Source organism: Bombus impatiens, unplaced genomic scaffold (genome assembly GCF_000188095.3).
Source record: "Bombus impatiens unplaced genomic scaffold, BIMP_2.2 scf_0914, whole genome shotgun sequence".
Taxonomy (NCBI): Eukaryota; Metazoa; Arthropoda; class Insecta; order Hymenoptera; family Apidae; genus Bombus; species Bombus impatiens.
Window position 1 is genome coordinate 435,898 of NT_177333.1, and position 21,418 is coordinate 457,315.

The window sequence follows — 21,418 nt, forward strand, 5'->3', positions numbered from 1 at the left end:
CCCAGGAGGTCTGGAGGCTATCAGAGGAGCGGCCAAGGACGTCTTCGTGGCTCGTTGCGTTTCAACCCGTTATGCACGAGCTCGTAACTTACAATCACTGTATTCCAGACAAGACAGACACGGATTTCCCTATGTTTATTGTTCTCGCTTTACCCTATTTCTTTTAATGTCGACCCTCGCAGTTTCGCTTGCTAATATTAGTTTATCGTAAAATTAACGATTGTCGTTCATTAGCGTAGAAAGTAAAGAAAAATTATTATTAGAAGCTTTATAAGAAAGTAATGCCATAGTTTTGTAACGTGAAGTATTTATTTATTTTCGTTGTAAATAGGGAGTAGATTTCGCTGAGCAGTTTTCATTGGAAGACAAAAAAGGTAGCGATTCTTCTAAACCGGAAACATTGATTGATCAAGAAAAATAGTGTTTCGCGAGGTTTCACCATGGATAGATGCATATCAAAGGATTGTACGGTTTGTATAATAAAGCATTTGTGGTCCCGTTGTTAAACGCTATCTTATTCCCGATTATTAATTATGTTCTGTTTTATACTATTCGTTATTACTTGTCTAAGAATATTCTGCTTTTTAATGCTCCCTTCTATCAAAAGTAAATTACATCCTAGTTACATTTAGTGTAATTAAAATAAATCCAAGGAAAGTCGACTTGTTTTTTTCTTCTATTATTTTTAAATTATAAATTATAGTGTATATTCCAATTAAAGTTAATGGTTAAATAGGACATAAAATCTAGTATTTCATTTTCCATTTCTATTTGTTTGCTGTTATAGATCGTAGATTTGGAGATGCTTTAAATCTAAATAGAAATCCATAAAAATGGTAGGAATAAGCAGAAATTAGGGAAGGAGGAAGTTTTTATCTTTTCTAGTCGCCAAACATTATTGTATTAACTAACACACATTCGCGATATACCTAAACTAAACTGAACTCAAACCTAGCCTAATCTAAACGATATTAGCAATAAGGTCACTAAAAAGCAGAGATAGCATTCGCGTCGAAAACTCGTTGAAATATATAACATGCTAGAATTGTTTCTTGCTTCACTTGCTTCTTGACATAGTTTCACGATAAATATGTACGTGTATCTTGCTGAAAATATGCGAGGCGGCATTATTACCAATAAAACTTTGACTAATTCTTCTTGTACAATTTTTTAATTTAGCACAAGAAATATTTGTGAACAATCTTCCTCATTTCAGTTATTCAAATATTGATTAAGTCGAAGCTTATCAGATTCTGCATTATTGAGGGACATTCTAATTTAACTTCCAGTAATACAAGAAAAATTAAGAAATAGAAAATTCTATGATCCGGTAATATCTCAAATATCCATTTAAATCGCCAAACTGGGCCAACGATAATACGATAGATTGATAACTATTATTCTCGATAAAATAATTTCATCATTTATTTTCGAAAGTTCTTATTTTATGTCTTCGTTAAATTTTTCATTGAATTTTCACTTAATAAATAATTTCCTCTTAATAGATATTATTTTCGATAAAATCTTGAACGTCGAAAATCTCGATAATAATTCGATAATTTCACATGCAACCGTGTTTCAATATTAATTTAACATTTATTATTTCGAAAGTTCTCATTCATTTCTATATACAATTCTACTTTTCGTTTCTTGTAGCTTTCATCGAATTTCCACGTGGTTTCCTCTTAACACACGTAACATCGACGCGTAAATATAACTCCAAACAGACGGTCTCGACTTGGTAATCGGTTTCCTCTTTCCCGTGTGCAATCACTTCGAGCAGTAAGCAGTGTCAGTAATTAGAGAAGACTGTACTAATTAGAGCGTACTCGAAAAGAGAAAGCATTTTAAGGAACACACACGCAGTCGTGCGCCTACTTCCGGCACTTCGAGGATCATGAAAGATCCTTATTTTTCCCTCCTCGTCTTCGCGAGCTTTTTCATCGATATTACGTGTCATTGTCGTATACTATATCTCGCGAATTTTCGAACAGTAAAATTTCTCTACGACGATTTTTCTATTTTCCGACCGTTAAGCGCACAACCAACGAAAGCTTTTTTCATTATCATCTTTTCCTATTTTTTCCTTTTTCTGATTATAGCTATGGTTTTTCTGTTTGACTTGCTTTCCTAGTTTCCACAAGTTTGTGTTTAGTAACGTATGCTAATCTTAAATCCTTTTAATTAAGTTTAAATTAAACTCTTAATTAAGAGCGTAAGTAACAAAGTTAGCGTGAAATATCGCGCTGCGTTTTAGCGAGTTGTTGAAGGTTTGGAGCAGAATTTAAGTGCTAGCTGAATATGAACATTTTTCTGACTTTTCCGAATTTTCTGAATTTCAAATATCTGAATTTTTAAATCTTCGAAGCTTTGAAGAACTGAATCTTTGAAGTGCAGAATCTTTAAAGCTCTGAGATTTTGAACCATTGATTTGAGACACTGAATCTGTGAAGCTTTGAATCCTTGAAGCACTGAATCTGTGAAGCATTGAATCCTTGAAGCACTGAATCTGTGAAGCATTAAGTCCTTGAAGCATCAAATCTTTGAAACATTGAATCGTTGAAGCACTGAATTTTTGAAGCACCAAATCTCCAGTATTAAATCTTTGAAGCGTTGAAACTTTGAAGCATTGAATCTTTAAACCTTTGAATCTCTGATTCTTCGAATCTCCGCACCTTTGAACCTTTGAGTTTCCGAAGTTTGAATCTGTCATGTTTTTGAATCCTTGAATTTTGAGGTTTACAAGTCACACTTTAAATAAAGAAAAATTTTAAATAAGGAAATTTCAGAGATGAACAACGAGATACAACAAAACGTTGTAGAAAATAAATTTATCCCACAAATGTTTAAATTGAATGGAAGTCCCGTATTTATGGTAATGTATTACGTAAACGCTGAACGGTTGACCGCAAGTGTCTAATATATTTAATGGAAATAGGTGTTTGTAGAATTTCGATTGTAAAACTGTATCCACTCGCCGGGCAGTCAGTGCAAATGCAATTATCGAGCGGCGAGGTTAATAGATTTTTAAGATAACGTGGTTTGCAGATAGTTTGTCAAGGGAGAAGACAGCGGCTTACCGCAAACATAAATTATCGGCACACGGACAACTGCGCGAGATTTACAGATCATAAGTCAGAGATTCTTTCTTCGCTCAAATTCAGTCGATTTTCTTCTTGGTCTTCAATTTTATATACAGTCAAACAAAAAAGGTAGTAGTCATCTGAGTGTAGATTTTCTATTGACATTAGCACCTGAGAATATTTCCATTATCAACGACATACGATAACATTTTGGAAAAACCATAAATTCATCTCGGGATGATCTAGAAAAAATAATTGTATGAAAATTCTTGTCTGTGAGGATTAGAAACTTTCTTATAGTGGAAAATTTGCACAGAATGTTACTGCAAAAATTAATACTTTACAATTTGGTCAGTATTTCCAGACTTTTTCAAAGTTCAATATGGAAAGGGCTATTTAAATAAGTAAGATACCATCAAAGATCACAAATAATTATATTTAATAATTCTACTTTAAAACTATCTAAACCTAACTTCAATTTGGCGCAAAACGCATTTAAATACTTGCAATTCGTCCATTAAAACTAAATTTAACTTTAAACTTTTTATTGTTATTTGTTATACGTTTTTTATTTTTTTATGCTATCTCATCATTTTATTAATGAATATTTATATAGTTAGCTTTACGTTAGGTTTAGCTTTAGTTTTGATATAAAATTAAAAGTGCTTTGAATTTTTTGTGACACTTTTTAGAATGATATGTTACTTTTTTAAAAAACCCTTTTCGATATATTGAAATTAACAAAAAATGGCAGATACCGATCGAGTTATTATCCTATAAAATGTATAGAATGTTGCTATAAATTTAGTCTGTGAATATTCTTTATATCGAAGTTATTCTACTTTATTATACATACATTCAACAATCATATTTGTTTCTTCGTACCATATTTTAGATCGTTTAGATCTAGTATAATTTAGATCTTCTAAGTCGATATAAAATCAATTATTTCTGTTGCTCTACTTGCTTTAGATCTTCTATGAAGTTGATAGAATTTAATATACATAGCATATCATAACCATCTAGAATCGAACTAGGATTCAGTTGTTCTACAAGCGGCTCGGGGTTGAATTTATAAACTTGATCACGAGCTAGGCCTTGATCACGGATTTTAGTTTCACTTCGTATTCGATCTATCGTCCGAAATAGCCGAGTATCGGTGTACCAAGGCCACAGGAAATCATTTCCAAACAAATACCGTTGTTTATTCACTTGCCAACAGTGGCACGCCATCATTGTTGTCAATTATATTCCTATTCCATATTTTCTTCAACATATTTACATAAAAAGTAATATTACGATTAGATTAGCAGAAATACGATTACTGTTATATGCATACATATTTGAATAATTTTACGATGTTAATGGATATACAAATTAAATTACTTTTATCAGAAAAATTCCCTAAACGACCCGAACAAGGGAACAAAGGTAATAGGATTATGTTAGAATACTTCAGAATATGTCTGACAACATACTGTCCGTTTTCCCTTATCCTCTCCATCCTCGTTCTCTATTATATGCACGTCATACGTGTATAATACATATAGACAACAAGTTGCAATTATTTTGTACGCTATAAATATATAAAAACTATAATAAAATACTGTAAATTGTAATTATCATCCTTCTATTTATTCTATAATTTCTAGTATCTTAATTTACATTTTATATAAAATGTAAGATCTTAACTTGACTATATGTACGTAAATTATGTTCTATGGTCTCGTGGCTGAAAAGTGCAATTTTCATTGAAACACGCGAGTGACACGGCAAATTGAATCAAAGTATCAAGATTATGAAAGTGTAACGTTGTTGGGCCGTCTATGCCGTGAATGCAATTAAGTTATAACAAGAAACCGTGGCGGTTAATTGATATGTAACAAAGATAAGCCGCTAAAAGAGCGGAAATCATCGTTGTTCGTTAATAAAAGTGTTTTCAATTCCCTTTCACCGGCGTTTATCTGGAATCTCGCTGGATTTTCCATGGACGGACAATGGTTGGCTATAGGCGAACGCAACTGCGTGAGACTTAATGGATATTTTATTCGGTTTCGCGAGTTATTGCCTATCAAGTTAATTTCACCGCCTGCTACCGCGTTCAATTAGAAACGGTGCTCGCGATTTCACGCAAATTTCTGTAGATTGTTATTGCGAAAATAGAAAGAAATGACGCGAATTGTTTTTGCAGTTTCAAGATTAAAATGACACTGATTAATGCAGAGAGGAAATTTTTAGAATTTTCGGTTACAAGATTAATTTTTTTTTTTGTGTGTGTGCAAGAAGGAATCATTAATCTTGGTGCACAACCCGTTGAGTATTTGCGTTTCGAAATTTGACGTTTGTATTTTATTTTTATTAAGCAAGATTAAATGTCGAGAAATTTTGAAAAAGCATTTTCATAATAATTCACGTAAATTTCACATCCATGTAACGGTAGGTTTTATATACAAAAATTAATATACATACAAAAATTCTTCTACGCTTAACACATTCAGTTTTCTTGTATGTTCTGTCTTCTGTATTAATATTCCATTAATAATCTTTGTTATATAAAAAGTAGATAAAAAGGACGAAATTAAATATCCTAAAATAAAGTAACCAACCTCTAAACCCACTAATAAATTTTCGATCGTTTATTATTACTATTAATCGATTAATTCATAAAGAAATCTTTCTGTCAACATGGTCAGACTTCATTCTACGTGTCACGACGTTTCTACCGATCTTTATCATCTCAAAGACAACGAAGAATCGTTTCAATCTCTTCTTCTTCTTTTTTTTCTTATTTTTTACCGCCTTCCAAGACCTTTAAATCCAATAACAAAATTGTCAGTCATTTATTATTACCACTAACCAACGAATTAATAAAGAAAGCATTCTTGTTTTTTTAACATGGCCTGACTTCATTCTACGCGTCACCACGTTTCTACCGATCTTTATTACCTCAAAGACAACGAAGAATCGTTTCAATCTCCTCTCCTTTTTTTTTTCTTATTCTTCATTTTTTTACCGCCTCCTGGGGCGTATACACATGACTCATTCCGTACTTGAGTCAGGTAAAACGCTCGCGTGTTGTCGATTACGTAAAGGAGTATCTTGCAGGGGAATCGGGATGACGGAGAACCGTGGAGTAGAGGAGACGAGAGGAGAGAAGACCAGGGAACATAGTAATTAGAGGCACGCTCTCGGTATAACGAAGGAGTAGAGCAGAGAACTGGTTCTACCGTTAACAGAAATCGTTTCTGGTCAGATTCAGAGCCAGCTTCTTTCTCTGTCTCCGCGACAATTGGCCTTTACGGTATTTCCGCTTTTGTTACGTAGCCGCCCCGAACAGGAACTCGGTCAACTCGATTCGACAAACGCGTTCATTTTACATTCCCGTTCGCGAATTCCCTTTCAGGATCAGCGTAAACGTCCCCAGTTTCTACATCAATGTTTAGTTCATTCTAAATCTGGATTCAGCTCTGACTGGATCAAGCTCTAACGCTTTATCGTTAATTAATCGTTGAATATTTTGCTATCTGGTTATTGATCTTTGAGCTGCCTTCGGAAAGGGTTTTCTGATATCTCGGACTTTTCTACAATCTGTGAATTTGAAACTGGAAATTTCTAATTTTCGGCTCGAGATTCGAAGACCGTTGGAACTTATTTCTTATAGATTTATACGAATTATGGTACTTTGTTGTTGAAGAATATATATAGCTATAATCTGCTAATTATAAGCTATATATATTATATATTATATAAGCTATATATATTATAATAATAAGCTATATTGATTTTTTAATTATCTTCGAAAAAGGATCTCGATACCTTGTACTTTTTCAAAACTAAACATTTTAATTCTAAATTTCTTATTCTTAATTCTAAATTCGAAAACTTTCATGTGTCGTAGGTCAGTAGGAATTGTTCTGTGGTATTTTATCGTCGAAAGATTTCTAGCAATATTCATTTTATTAATTTACTACTTCATTTATTTCGAATCATATTCATCTCCTAGGATTATTGGCGACTACAGTTGTATACGATTATGATATCTCATTAGCTTATACAATATTAGGCTATCAGGCTATCGTTTGGTCATATGTATGCACGATATTTACATCCTCATTAGTGGGAATATTATAGTAATATTTAATTACTGTTTCTGTCTGAAGCATTCGATATTCTATGCAAAATTTCTTTTTTCGTGGTTCCTAAATGAATAATTAATAGCCACTTGTTCTCCTATCTTTTTTAAATGCTTTTAACTTCGTTTTCATCAGGACGATTAGATTCTCCTGGATCTCTCAGCTTTCCTCGTAGCCATCGCTCTCTGCCATTCTTCCATTTGGTTTCTTCTCGTGTTTCGCCGTCTCGTTGCTCTTCTTCACCTTCGTTCGTCACGATTCTCCCTCTCTTCTTCCCGTTTAGCCGGCTGTTGCTCGTGTTCTAGCCGCCACGCAACGCGAGATTAGTTCCGCAGAACTGGCGACGACCGACAGCCTTGAACCAAATTGCGAGCTGTCGTTGTTTAGTTGTTTAGCTCGCGTGCACGGAGAAACTCGGTGCACTTCGTACAGTTATTAGGCGTTTAACGCTGGAGCATTAGAATCATCGAAATGACCAGCTGATCGTTTTTCATAGTAACTTTACGGATGTGTAATGCTACAAATTTTGAAAATTTAGTGAACTTTTGGTGAACTATAGCGTCACATTATAGTTCACTATCGCTATAATTCACTGACTATAGCGACAGTGCAAAGAATATCGTAAAATGGAAAATATAAAGTAGATTTTAAAGAAAACATAAGCATAGACTTAATTTAAATAAAGATATTTGGTATTTTTATGTTAAATATTGAAAATAACTATGATCAAAGTTACCGATGCAAATTTTTATTACAAGTAGCAATAATCTTCTGTCGTTTGTACATATGAGCTTATTTTCGAAGGCCGAAACTTATGCTCATGCATCGTCTGGTATAAGTTGAGTTTAAAGTGGTAGGAGATCGTCAATGCAAAAAAGAATTGGGAAAAACGAGGCATTATATAATGTTGCTAATCTGTCTCCATTCTAAGCTTCCTTAGGGATATACAATGATTCTACACTTGTAACCCTAATCTATCTTACGCAAATGATAAACAATATAGAAGTTCGAATTTCCTCCTGACAATTGATCCACTAGAAACTTTAACCAACTTTGACTTAAACTTAGAAAACTTTGATCGACTCTATCTTTTCAAATTTTCAACAATTTTTCAAATTTCTATAACCAGATCATAGTATCAGTGCATGACGTCTCATTCGAATATTATTGCGTCTAAAAGGGTCATTTTAAATCTTAAAAATCTTAAAGCAACACTGACGAAGCAATCTTTCTGTGTTTTCAAAAATCCTTCGATATTTTTCCACTTTGCGAATTCGTTGGAACGCTGCGATTATACTTTATAGATAATCGCCGGGTAATTCACAGTCATTGGAATTACAATCTGCGACAATCACGGACATAATTCAAAGATCGTTGATACTGGCGGGAGGGAACGACAGCTGAATATGAATATTAAAATCTTCGTTCGTTGAAATCTATCAGACTGTGGTGGCGGCACGACCTCGTCGACAGTCGGTGTACCATGATAATAATCATTGAATGCGGTTTTGTCGCATTTGAACCGCACGCTCAGCCATTGGAAAAAAGAGAAGAAAAATAGAAAAACCGTTCTGTTCGTTGGTTTCGCCTGCATAGGGCCTCTAACCATGTCGATACAAATATTAACGATCTACGACGAATCTGGCGTTCATTTTTATCGTTACCGCGTATATTTCGCCTTTGGAAAAAGATATGAAAATTGTTTCTACTAGAAAAATTAAGAATTTGATTATTTTATATCTTTTATGTGTTTTCATATTTGGAATATCGAAGGGGAAGAACCGCAGTATTTGATCTACAAATATAGATCAGAAATGTAGAATCGAAATAAAATTCTTTCTCTTCTGAAAGAAACGTTGACTTCTTGTGGAATTTCTGGCATGCCACTGATCGACCATTGTTACTCCAACCTCGCCGATCCAAGGCTACATTCACAATTGCGTAAAAATAATCCTTTAACCCTTTATAAAGCCGTGGAATTTGGAAATCTCCTCTTAAACTTTAATTCGCTTGTTTATCACTGTGTGTTTAAATGTATTTCATCGACACATTCTGCGAAACTAATATCATATAAACTAAATTCCTTAGAAATCAATGTTAAGTTTAATTTGCATCGTGGATAATTTAAAATTAATCTGAAAACTAAACTCGGCGAATAATTGGAAAACAACTGGGGATTCAAATTTTCGAATTCGACGATTTACGTCTTTGATAAAAGATATAAAAATATGACAAAGACGAAAAAAAAGAACGTGAAGAACGTGGCATATGAGAAACAATTAACACAGTCTTCGAAGGGGATAAGAAGAAACGCGGAAGAAACGTGGCGAACCGAGAAGAAGAAACAGACGAGAGAAGCTGTTAGGCCGGCTCACTATTTTTGGAGGAGCATCTCCAAGGCCGCCGACTGATTCGCATGCTCCTCTTTTTCTTTTCTTCCACGAAATAATTTCTGATGGCCGCGGCTTCCGACACCGTGCTGTTGCCGGGAAAAAAAGGTGCAAAGAGGACCGGTGGAACGGGGAGGATGTATGCCATCGCTTATTCTAAAAGGCCTAGCTTCTCTATCATACTCGAAAAAACGAAGGTGAAAGAGCTACCTGAATGGACGGAAACGAGAATTCTTTTTTAAGAAATATCAACTGAATAATGGAACTTCTTAATAGCTTGAGAGTTGGACACTTTGCGGATGTCGTGTTTGATAGAGGAATAGAATGATCTATCTTTATCCGATCATTGAGGAAATCCTTTGTCATAAATTCTTCCTTTCTTCACGTGGACTTTTATTCCATCGTCTTTTTTATCCATTCTACGATGTAGTCTGAGCTATAACATTCACATCTTAGATGTCATCGTACATAATACAATTATTAATGCCTATTTCTTACGAAAAGTTGAATGTATGTATCTTTCTGAATGTATTTATGTATCTGCCGCTAGTAATGCAAGAAATTTTATTAAATGCTAATTATTTCCTAAATCATTCAAAACCTGTCCTTTCCATAGCATCTCTCCTGTGTATGATAATTCAGGAGTTCTTGTAAAAAAAAACACTATTAAGTGTCAAGATTAAAAAATATTTATTTCTTTATTGGAAAATATTTCACATATCAATAAGAATAGATAGAATTTCAGTGTAATTTCTCTTTCTAAATAGTTATCAATAATGCCAGAATCTGGTTGCCTTTATAGAGAAAAAAATAACCGCGAATAAACATTAGTTAATTGTTTCTTGGTTTCTGTCTATGCCATCTGTCCGAACGAATGGAAAAGAACGGAAGAGAAGCTTATTTCTTACTTTTCAATCTTTTATTGGAGAAAGCGAAAGAAACTAAGTTCAGACGATACAAGATACGAGATATTATGGAAATTACGTATAAGTAAAATTTAATTGTCTTTGATGGAGTGACAGAGTTTGTAGTGAATAACGAAATGAAATTGGTGTCCTGTAGGAAAACAAGGCAAAGATGGACCGGAAGAGAAGAAGGACGCCGATGGAGAACTATGGGGCAACGTGGAAGCGCAGGCCGCCTTCCTCGGCCCAAATCTCTGGGACAAAACTCTGCCCTATGATGCCGACCTGAAGGTATTGAACCATGTATGTACAAAAACGCGATACGGTAAGCTCACAACTCGGCTGAATACGGATCCTCAATGGCTGGATCTGGAATTATTTTAAACAATCTGGATTTTTGCATTTCTTCTTTTTCCTTTTTTCTTACATCTTCCTTCTTCGTACTAATTGTGAATGGCAATTAATTGGACCTCATTCTTTCCCAGCAGTAGGAAAAATTATCCTTTGTAGTATCGTTTTGTGGAGTTTCACACAAGTGTTGCAAATATATGTAGCATTACAATAGCGATAGATTAGTGGTAGGAGTCTGGATGAAATTCCATAATGCATGGTTCCTTAAAAAACGTGTACGACTTAATCCCTATTTCCTCCTACTGATAGTTAAGAACATTATAAATTCGCCTCGTGTTTTATGGGCTACCATTTTTGATAAGAAATAACACATCGATATAGAGGCACACCACTATACAAAATCAATCTTGTCTTATTCTTTCTTTAACAGAGAAACCGATTAACTAAAAATATCTTAATTAACCCATTAAGGATTATTGTTCAGTTAAACATGTTCATATTCTAACGACAATTTAACAGATCCCAGTAATATGAATTAATCGAAGAACAAGAAATGCAACGTTGGTCCTTAATGGATTAATTTTATTCCACGTAATAATCGACGTGTTAACCAACGATCTTCCAAAGAATGTAAGGCGAAAGTCAGGAAATCCACCGAGTTAAAGAACAGTTCACTATAATCTTGCTTCTTAACAATTCAACAAAAAATGCTTGCAATAGCTCGTTTATTTATTTTTTTCTCTTTCTTTCTTTTTCGCGGTTCATCTTGATACTCATGGAATGCTCGTATTAAGTAAGAACGATTGCTCGTCTCGGCAACCGATGTACGGGCACTATTTTTGTAACCGAAACGAAATCAAAAGGATGATGGTCTTTACTTCGTGTTACAGTACGTCGATCTTGACGAGTTTCTCTCCGAGAACGGCATTCCTGTGGACGGCGTGGCCGGCGGCGGACAGGGCACGATGCAGAGCGGGCAACTGCACAAGATCAACAACACCGAAACGCCAGGACACCAAGGACCGGCCGGTCTTCACTTAGAACCGGTCACCAAACGCGAGAGATCACCCTCGCCGAGCGAGTGTTGCTCCCCTGACACTATGAACCCACCCTCACCCGCGGACTCCAGTGAGTGAATTTCATCCCCTAATTCCTATCTTTTGCGACACACTTCACACGTCGATCTCGGTGTCGATCCTGAGCAATATTAGGGTTTTATAGATTTTATGCGACTTGACTTTCTTCCGTCGAGGGAGAGCTGTCGTTTGGTAGAAGCGGATGAAGTATAACGATCTATTATTTTAGTTTCTGATTTCATTATTTTTGGAAATTTCTTACTTTTTTGTAGAAAGCATTAATATAGAGAATCTTGTCAACGTAGAATGTCAGGAACTTGGTGCTTAACATTTAATTCAGTTTTTTTTTGGCTTCGTTATTTCTAGAAATGTCTTTTATGGTATAGAATTGTATTCTCAATTATATTATTTGTATCTGCCTTTTGTATAGAATGTTGGAAACTTAATTTAGTTGGTGAGTTTCAATATTTGTTGGAATTTTATACCTTTCAATACAAAAAACTAGTGACTTTTGGGGGGGAATGTGCATTGTAGGCCACTGTGACGTGATTTTTAACACAATGTTATATCAGGTCACTTGTTACTCGTCCTAAAGTTTCTATATTCCTTTCCCAGAATTAATTGTTCGATGCTTTAAATTATTAATAGCATACAACATAGCGTTTACTATATATAATATTGTCCGTCTCTTTTTATTCGAGTGCTGCTTTTACAAAATCTGATCCTTTCAAACGTCTTATAAGATACTCTCATGTCTTTGATAATACTGTACAATTGTTCGAACCGTATAGATACTTGCAGAATTGGAAATCAATGAAATCACAAGATGGAATGAAACATGTTCGTGAGTAATAAATCTCTCTGTCCTGTCCCTGATATTCTGTCGAATTAAGTTAGAATATTAAGGCGCATTTCTATTTTTCGTTTGAATCAAATCTTTGCTGTCGGGTGGCACCTTAAGTTCTAAAAGTGATTTTTCTCAGAACCACCTTTTGACCAGATACGCGTATTTGAATTAATACAGCAATATCCAGGATCAGTAGAATTTGAGGATTCAGGGAAGTTTGTAAAAGCTGACACGTAATTGTTCTTGTACGATTTATGGAAAGTAAGGCAACGATAAAATTACTACAGGATAATATATTTTGACGAAGTCTCAGGATCGACTCTTGCAACAGCGACGATATATCCGAGTTTCCGGACAGCGTATGAAACTAGACTAACGTCGACATTGTCGATTATTCCTTCTCCGCGCGACAGATTCCGAGGACTCATCACGAATACAATATGGCTTGTCTCTTGTAGCGCTCTCGATGGCCTCATCGGGGCGAGACTTCGATCCACGTACCCGGGCCTTCTCCGACGAGGAGCTCAAACCGCAGCCGATGATCAAGAAATCACGGAAGCAGGTCAGTTGATTGTCATATTCGAATTGAATATTTTTCATTCATCATTCGATAAATCTCCTTGTTCGAAGCATTGAATAGGAAGCAATCAATAGAAAGAGCGATCCTTTATAACATCTTTTTGTTTTATTTTTATTACCACTACTCTTTGTTTTTCCATTGTATTTTCTATCTCGTTTTCTATCCTTTTATTATTATTTTTTTTCTTTTCTATCAAATATGTCCTTATTCGATGCTGAACTTCTCATATTTAATTGAATTATTATTTAGGACATATAATTATTATTTGAAATATTTCTTACTTTAAAGTCAAAGTAATGGAACTTAGAGAACAGAAAAAGAAGGTATTTGATTAAGTATGGTTATTATAATATTCCTAAAATATAAAATAAACAGAGATTCTACTGTACAACTAATTCTTTTATTTTTATCTCATATCTTATTTTTATCTTATTATTATTTTTATCTTTTCTTTTTATCTTATATTACAACCATATAAATAATTTATTGAAATTCAATTTGTAAGATTTAACAGTCACTCTATGATCTTTAATAGGATTTTCAATATCCTTTTGGTTTTCCTTTACAATTTCTCATTATAGTTTTAAAATACATCAATTTCTACGTTCGTTCTAATTTCCTGCTCTTTTCCATGCCCCGCTATCGGCTACAGTTCGTTCCGGATGACCTGAAGGATGACAAATACTGGGCGCGTCGTAGGAAGAATAATATGGCAGCGAAACGATCGCGAGATGCACGTCGCATGAAGGAGAACCAGATCGCTCTCAGGGCCGGCTTCCTCGAGAAAGAAGTAAATCTTCCCACGCCTCTAAAATTAAAGAATACACATTTAAACCAGGCTCTAAGTCTTTGCGTCGTATTGATGGAATTACGCCAATGTAGTGGAAATCATGTCCTATGTAAAACAGAATCGTTTTTGTTATGGGACACATATGGAAATAGCATCATTCCTTTTCAAACATGCAGAAATATGTATCATAGAATGAAAGTCGTTTAATTGTTTTACAAATTTATCTTTGTCCTGTAAAAGAGAGCCCTTTGCTTTGCTGTACAAATATATTGAAACCATGTTTTATGTGAAACAAAATCTTTCCTAATATCAAGCATGGAACAGTATGATTCTATCTCAACGAGAAGGAATATGTACAATGCGCAGTCACTTACATGTTCTACAGATTTTTCTTTGCTTCTATAAAAAAATCCCTTCACCTTGAAGTACAAGTACATTTTCCAGTGATAAATATAGATTAACATTCGCTTATCTTAAAAACCAAGTTTTTTTTCTGTACAAATAAAACTTCTACTATAACTGTATCAGTCTCCAATGGAAGAATCATCCTGTTCTGAGTTAAAACATCATTTACATGAAATGTTTTGTCCCTTGGGATAATATTTGTATTATCACAGTCGATAACTTACGCTCTATTTTTAATTGAAAGAATAATTCCATGAAACAAAAATGCAAAATTTCAGAACATGGGCCTGCGGCAGGAACTGGACCGGTTAAAGAATGAGAACATGCTGCTGCGTGACAAGCTGAGCAAATACACGGACGTCTAACAGTACGCCGGGCAAGCAACAGCTCGTCGTGGTATTAAAAAAGATACAGACACGAGCGTTTGTTGTGCCAGCTCCTCCCACACACTATAGTCGCAGCACTTAGGTTTTTCGCCAGTTCGGATGAAAGAAGAATAATAGAAAAAAAGAAAAAAAAACGAAAAAAAAGAAGAAGATGAAGAAGGAAAAGGAAGAAGCGCGCCGAATCGCAAGACCATCTTCGATAAATTCGAACCAGCCCACCCTTAATCCCTAGAGGATCCCGAAGATATCCTTCGATGAGAATTTCTGCTAATTCATCTTTCTTCTCCTCTTTCCTTCGCTCTTCACATGCTCATATACATACACAAAATGTGTACACATACACACATACACATGTAATTTCTTTTAACCCATTCCCCTTTGGTCCTTCCTGAACTCCTTTCTCCCTTACCCAGCCCCTGAAAGCCACCCTCTCAAAAAAAAGTGTACATAGTTATATGTATAGTTAGATTATATATGTATACATGCATACATACACGGCCGTGTGTATGTTTGTCTGTAAGCGTGACTCTGTGCGCGCGTGTACACGCGCAACCGCATGCACACGTGTATGTATTTATACGCGTACATGTATATACCATGCAGGTGTATTAACCAGTCGGGTATATCAATTCGCTGCAACGCATTATCGAGCATTATATGTATACACATATATACAAGGAACGCGTACGTATATATCTATATACATAAAGAGACATAAGCATACACGTATACACGCGGAACCGCAGACCGTGGAATCGTTAGTGTGCGTGCCAGATGCGAATGATGTATAAACGGCAGGACTCTTTGAAACTTTTCCTTTTACGTCGGGTACGTTGATCAATCAATTAAACGCTTTCTATCGACTGTGTTGTAGGAAGATTCAATAGAATTTAATCTCAATTAATTCGTTAAGTAGAAGGCCGTAGTATTTTTTGAAGAATCCTTAATTTTTTAAACATAATGATTTGTATACTTGGATATCTCTTCCATTTCAATGCACAGTAATATTTTAATGTTAATCAAAATGATTTTACAATTGTTTTTAAATAAGATTTACGTTTGTAAAGACTAAAGAAACTGATCCATCTGAAATTAATTCTGATCTAAGATACTTTTTCATTAATTACTTGATTAGAAAGTTCCTATTAATGATATAGTTGGAAGATATGAATTTACTGGAGTAAAATTAAAGGAAAAGCGATCTATTGGAAGAATTATCTTAACTGTATTTACTAAACATCTGACACGCACACGGTAATCGCCACATAAACAGGGCTGGAGCTGATTAGAGTAATAAGTGAAAGATGTACGAATGTGTTAAACACAGATAGGCGCGCGTAGAAATGATCGATAGTTGGAAAATACGGCCGCAAGCGGTCCTTAAGCGTCTATTTAATCACACGCTGACTCTCGAGCTTCTGTTTGGTTCTTATACAATGCAGCCCCCAAATCTGATTATTGCGGATACATTCTTGATCTAACGTTTTTCTCGGTAGTCTAACTTCAAACGAGCCATGAAGCAGCGATTTTAAGGTTCTTGAATGACGTCTAAATTGGCCAAATACAATAACTAACATTATTGTATTTCGACGTGGTTTTGTAATCTATCTGCATTATATTTTAAAAGAGTATCCAGTGAATTTTATATTGGTTGTAACATTTTCTAATGGAACTTTTAATATTAGAGAAGAACGAGAAGCGAAAGAATATCCGTAATTGGTGACTTGTTAAGAAAAAGGAAAAAATGAGAAACAAAGAAAGGAAAAAGAGTTAATTACGAACGAAGGATACTTGGGAGAACGACGCTTTTCTGCGCACGGACTAGGTCCTAGTTCTCTAAGAAACGTTAATTACTGTAGCGTATCCCACAAGTGGTGATGGTACACACACAAGTGATTCTAGTTGTTTTTATCGTAAGATAGAGATCAAGTGCTTCTTTTTTTCATACATAACGTTTTAATCTCTCTCCTCTCTGTAGCGTTTCGTTTTTTCGGCGCTCGGTTGTATGCCAGTTGGATGAGTCGCTCGAAGAGCAACATACACTCTCTCGAGTGCGGGGAAAGCGTCGCGACGCATCTTTTATTATCGTTTTATCATGCTTCGACGTAGTCGATGGCTGTCCGACAATGGATTCTCATTAGATGTTGTCTATGGTGCTCCTCCCTTTTATCTCTTGCTTTTCTACTTCATCCTTCAATTTTATCAATATTCAGTATATATTTTATATACACAGTTTAGGGAAGCAGTGGTCCAGTAATTTGGAACTCCTTCCATCTTTCCTTTCTTATGCAATGGATATATTATTGGCAAATAATTTCTTCTTTCTAGTCTTTTTTTTTTTATCAATTCTACTACTCTTATATTCGTTTGACCTGTTCTGTTATTTCTTCTATTAAATCTAACTCTTCATTTCTTCGTTCCTATTTCTTTTCCTTTCAGTTTCCCAATGACATCGCATTATTTTATTGTTATTCTTCTCTTTCTATACTTATCTGTCTGTTGCTAATAATATATTTCTGTTATCTGTCTATTTATCTCTTGATATCTATCTTCTTTATATTTCATTTGCCCATTGTTTCAATATGTTCCCACACAAGCACCATACAACTTGGATCTTTTTTAAATGTTTATTGTTATCTGTAAATATTTTTTACTAAGTACCACCGTACTATTAGTTCTTTTTTATGGCAAGATATAATTGCATAAATCAAAATTCTAGAGAATCGTATAATGATCATTCTTAAAAAGGAGATGAAGAGTACTTTTTTATTGAAAGAAAAAGCAATTGCATGTTCCATTGTTAATGACGCCACGGCGAGAGTTATACACATGATCATAGGAATAAATCGTGTATTAAAAGGGCTACCCTTCGGACAAGAATAAATAACGTATATCTCTGTTCGTAGTTGCTTCCTCTTGTCTGACAAAGAAAAGCAAAGAAATTCAAATGCGAAAAAGAAGAGTAATCATGAGCTAAGCCCACTCATGCGCCTTTCACGAATAATACACATGCGACTAATATTTTATGTACTGTTGATGCGCTAAATGATAAGGGATTCTGCTCGTTGCAACGCTCAGTGACAATAATCGAGTATAATTATTATATACACATGTTTTTTAGCACCTTCTGCGACGTGAAATCGGCATTAAGAGCATGTTCCCGGTGGAACTTTTTTTATATTGCGCCTGTTATTCATTTGTTACATTATTAATTTGTTATTTTATCATTTTTTATCTGTTCCTTTTGACTCTACACTACACGAATTCTCAAAGAGCTTATAACGTATAATGATATATATATATGATACATCATAGATACTATCATATATACGTGTATATTTGTAGACATATACAAGATGAATTAATTTTATAGAAGGCTTTGCCAATGACAGATTCGCTTCGAAACCGCCAGTTTTTTATACGGCAATTACATTTTCTAGTTAATTAAAGTATACGTACTCTGTACATTTGTTTCTTTATTTTTGCGATCACGCGTTAAAACTTCATAGAATCGACTCTATTTTATAATTGTAAATTTTAGTTGGAACAGAGTCCATGTATAATTAATCGTGTCGACGATATGGAAAATTGTTTTACGTCTTGTTATCATATATATATATATATATTTTCTTTTTTTCGCCGAGATTTTATGCACGTTGTATAATATGAAATTTTTGTGTAGTTTATAGTATATACGCGGGTGAATCTCGTAACTGCAAAAACGAAATTACACGCGAATTGCTTTTTCAGTTTAGACTCGTGATTCAGCTCCTAGTAAAATACGATTGAAGAAATTCGTTTAGACGTATCCCTTTACTTGATTGCGAAGAAGAAATGAAAGGCAAAAGTTAGACAACAAAAAAGCGATTTACGAATGTGACATTTAACATTTCTAAATGTATTGCTAACTCCATGCGTGAGGAACGTGATAGAATGAGGTAACACAGATACAGATTAGATTAAGAACATACAATGCAAGGAACATCTCCGCACTCATTGTTCGATCAGATCACACATAAAACACGTCGCTTTTTTGGCATGCAGCCTGATTACCTGAAAGATAAACAGAACTCATTAGATTGTAACATCCGATGCATCGAAAGCTATTTAAATATGAATAATGGGGAAAAATTGTCACACAATGCCTAACAAAACGTACTTTTTGTATCTTGTAACTGCGATTAGTAGCGTCTAGCGACAAATTACAACAAAGCCAGGCATTTTTTGTTTCTTTTCCGATTGTTATAAATAGACTGTGGACTCTGTAAATTATATTCATAAAAATATGAATTTCCATGTATATCCGCGGTCTAATTATAAATAATCCCTGCGTCGACAGTCGCCCTGAAGATGTAAAAAAAAGGAAAAAAAAAAAGAAAGCAAAAAAAGTCGAGAATGAAAAAGAGACGCTCGTTCACGTTTCTCGAAGATCGATATTTGTATAAGTACCTTCTAGTACAAGTTGCTAATTAATTAAACTACTTCGTAGCTTTCTAAGTGACCGGTCTTGGATCTCGGCACAGTTTTCAAACAATGACAAAACGATGAAGCGCAATAGTGTTTGTTGGTTATGTAAAATGAAAACAAAGGAAATAGAAAAGGTAAACAATGTGACCACGTGCGTGCGCACGTGGCGTATGCGCGCGCGCTGAATACTGCAGTCTGAGGATAGCGAAGCAAAAAGAAAAAAATCTATAAAGAGAAAAAATGTCGTAAAGGAGAAATCGTAGAAAAAAGATAATTAGAGAAAAACACGGTAGATGCAACTGACAGCTTTGCTCCAATTAGAATTTAACGACGATGACAGAACGGAAGAAAAAGTAAAAAAGCAAAAAAAAAAAGCAGAAAAGAAAAGAGCAGAAATAAATGCAACATAATGGGAAGAGTTTTAGGTGACGTCGCCGCGTCCATTTAAATGACACGCCATCCGATCCATTTGAAACGAAAAAGATGAGAAAACAGTACACGCGAGAATTAAAATACGACCACCAACGTCAAAGTGTATCACATTTCGAGAAATATATGTATTTGTTATTGTTTTCATTGAATTATATTGTTATACCTAATCCCGCATCCATTTGTTCGTTTAAACTTATTACTACGCTGGTAATATACGCTGAAATGCTTTAAACAGTCTGGAATATTTAATAATTCTGTCACTATTGATATGATCAGATTGTACATAACGATAATCAGTTGCAGAAAGTAGTGAGAATAATCCGTGGTTATTTAAAGGACATTAGCATATTATTTCATGTGTGTTGTACCTATATTTAATTGAAAGAATATATAGGGATCTTAATTTTAAAATAGCTGACAAAAGAAACGAGCAATGATTCGTTACTTGCTTGCGAAACTATAGTGGCCTCGATATAGTACAAATATAAAGTCTGTTTCATGGTGGGTTTCTGAAAATTAGTCACGCTGATATAATGGATTTCATAACCACGAGGTGGACTGGCTAGTACCAGTCGTACGATGATTCTTGAATGAAAACGGTACGAATGTTTCTTTACATCTAAAATAATGTTTGAGTGTACAAAATAATTGTAAGGAGAGTGCGCACAAACGCACCGAAAGAATGTTAATTTGTTTCTCTTGCGATTCTTTGGACAACATCAGTTCAGCGTAAGGAACAGTTCACTGACAAATGTGCACAGTTTTGTATGTGTATCTTTGTCTCTGTCTCTGTTGAACACCGTGAATTCACCATCGAATCGTCTGTCCATAGAATCGTGTGTCGCACAACATCGCTCTCTCCTACTGGCATTCGTACACTCTGTCCTTGTCACATACTATCGCTCTCTCTTTCCACTGGCATTCGTATACTCTATCCTTATCGCACAATGTCGCCAGTATATGACTTATCTGCAGACGGAAATTTTATTACTCGGATAAGTCATGTCCTGCCATCTGTCAAACATGGAAGGAACAACAGATTAGGACACTTAAGGACAGATGACAGTGCATGGCACATCCATAGAGTAGAATCGCAATATTGTGCGACAAGGACAGACAATCATGCGGCGATAGAAAGAGACGGCGATAGTGTGCGACAAAGATAGACGATACGAGACTAGTAGAAAGAGATGGCGTTACTATGTGACGGTGTTAAACAAAGAAAGCGATACAATCGTGATAAGGACAGATATATATATTTTGTAAAGTAAACGATGTTAGGGGGTAAGCGTCAGTGTGCAAATCGGCTAGTTTTCAATGTATATTTTCAAGTTAGTTTTTTTATTTACTTCACAAGAAGAATAACGTAAAATATTGATATTGTTAAGTGGAAAAAAATAATTAAAATTATTACTAAGGCGCCAAAATTATTTATTATACATATACGTAATATAGGCGTAATATATCTAATGTCCATTAGTTAAAGGAATAAATTACAAAAGGTGACAAAACAGTTCGAGAAAATTGGTAAATATTGGTAAGTATTTAAAAAATCGCCGTAGATACGCATGTT

General features: G+C 34.8%; 1 protein-coding gene and 1 long non-coding RNA gene across 10 annotated transcripts in view; one reads left to right on the plus strand and one right to left on the minus strand.

The window, feature by feature from the left end:
• LOC100749574 (thyrotroph embryonic factor) overlaps positions 1-19,994 on the plus strand; it is a 102,114-nt gene extending 82,120 nt beyond the window's left edge. For 3 of the 9 annotated variants that reach the window (XM_024370742.2, XM_024370744.2, XM_012390950.2), the window contains 5 exons: positions 10,669-10,814; positions 11,753-11,990; positions 13,199-13,347; positions 14,018-14,155; positions 14,839-19,994. In XM_024370742.2, the coding sequence (XP_024226510.1) occupies positions 10,669-10,814; positions 11,753-11,990; positions 13,199-13,347; positions 14,018-14,155; positions 14,839-14,925 (758 nt within the window). In that variant the 3' untranslated portion in view covers positions 14,926-19,994. The remainder of the gene's footprint in view (positions 1-10,668; positions 10,815-11,752; positions 11,991-13,198; positions 13,348-14,017; positions 14,156-14,838) is intronic. The other 6 variants (XM_012390959.3, XM_024370746.2, XM_012390952.3 and 3 more) reach the window with 3 other exon arrangements.
• LOC117152266 lies at positions 18,592-20,695 on the minus strand. Its single transcript, XR_004462595.1, has 2 exons — positions 20,521-20,695; positions 18,592-19,208 (listed from the first exon to the last, which is right to left on the minus strand). It is a non-coding gene; the product is annotated as an uncharacterized LOC117152266 (long non-coding RNA).
• Positions 20,696-21,418: the final 723 nt, after the last annotated feature.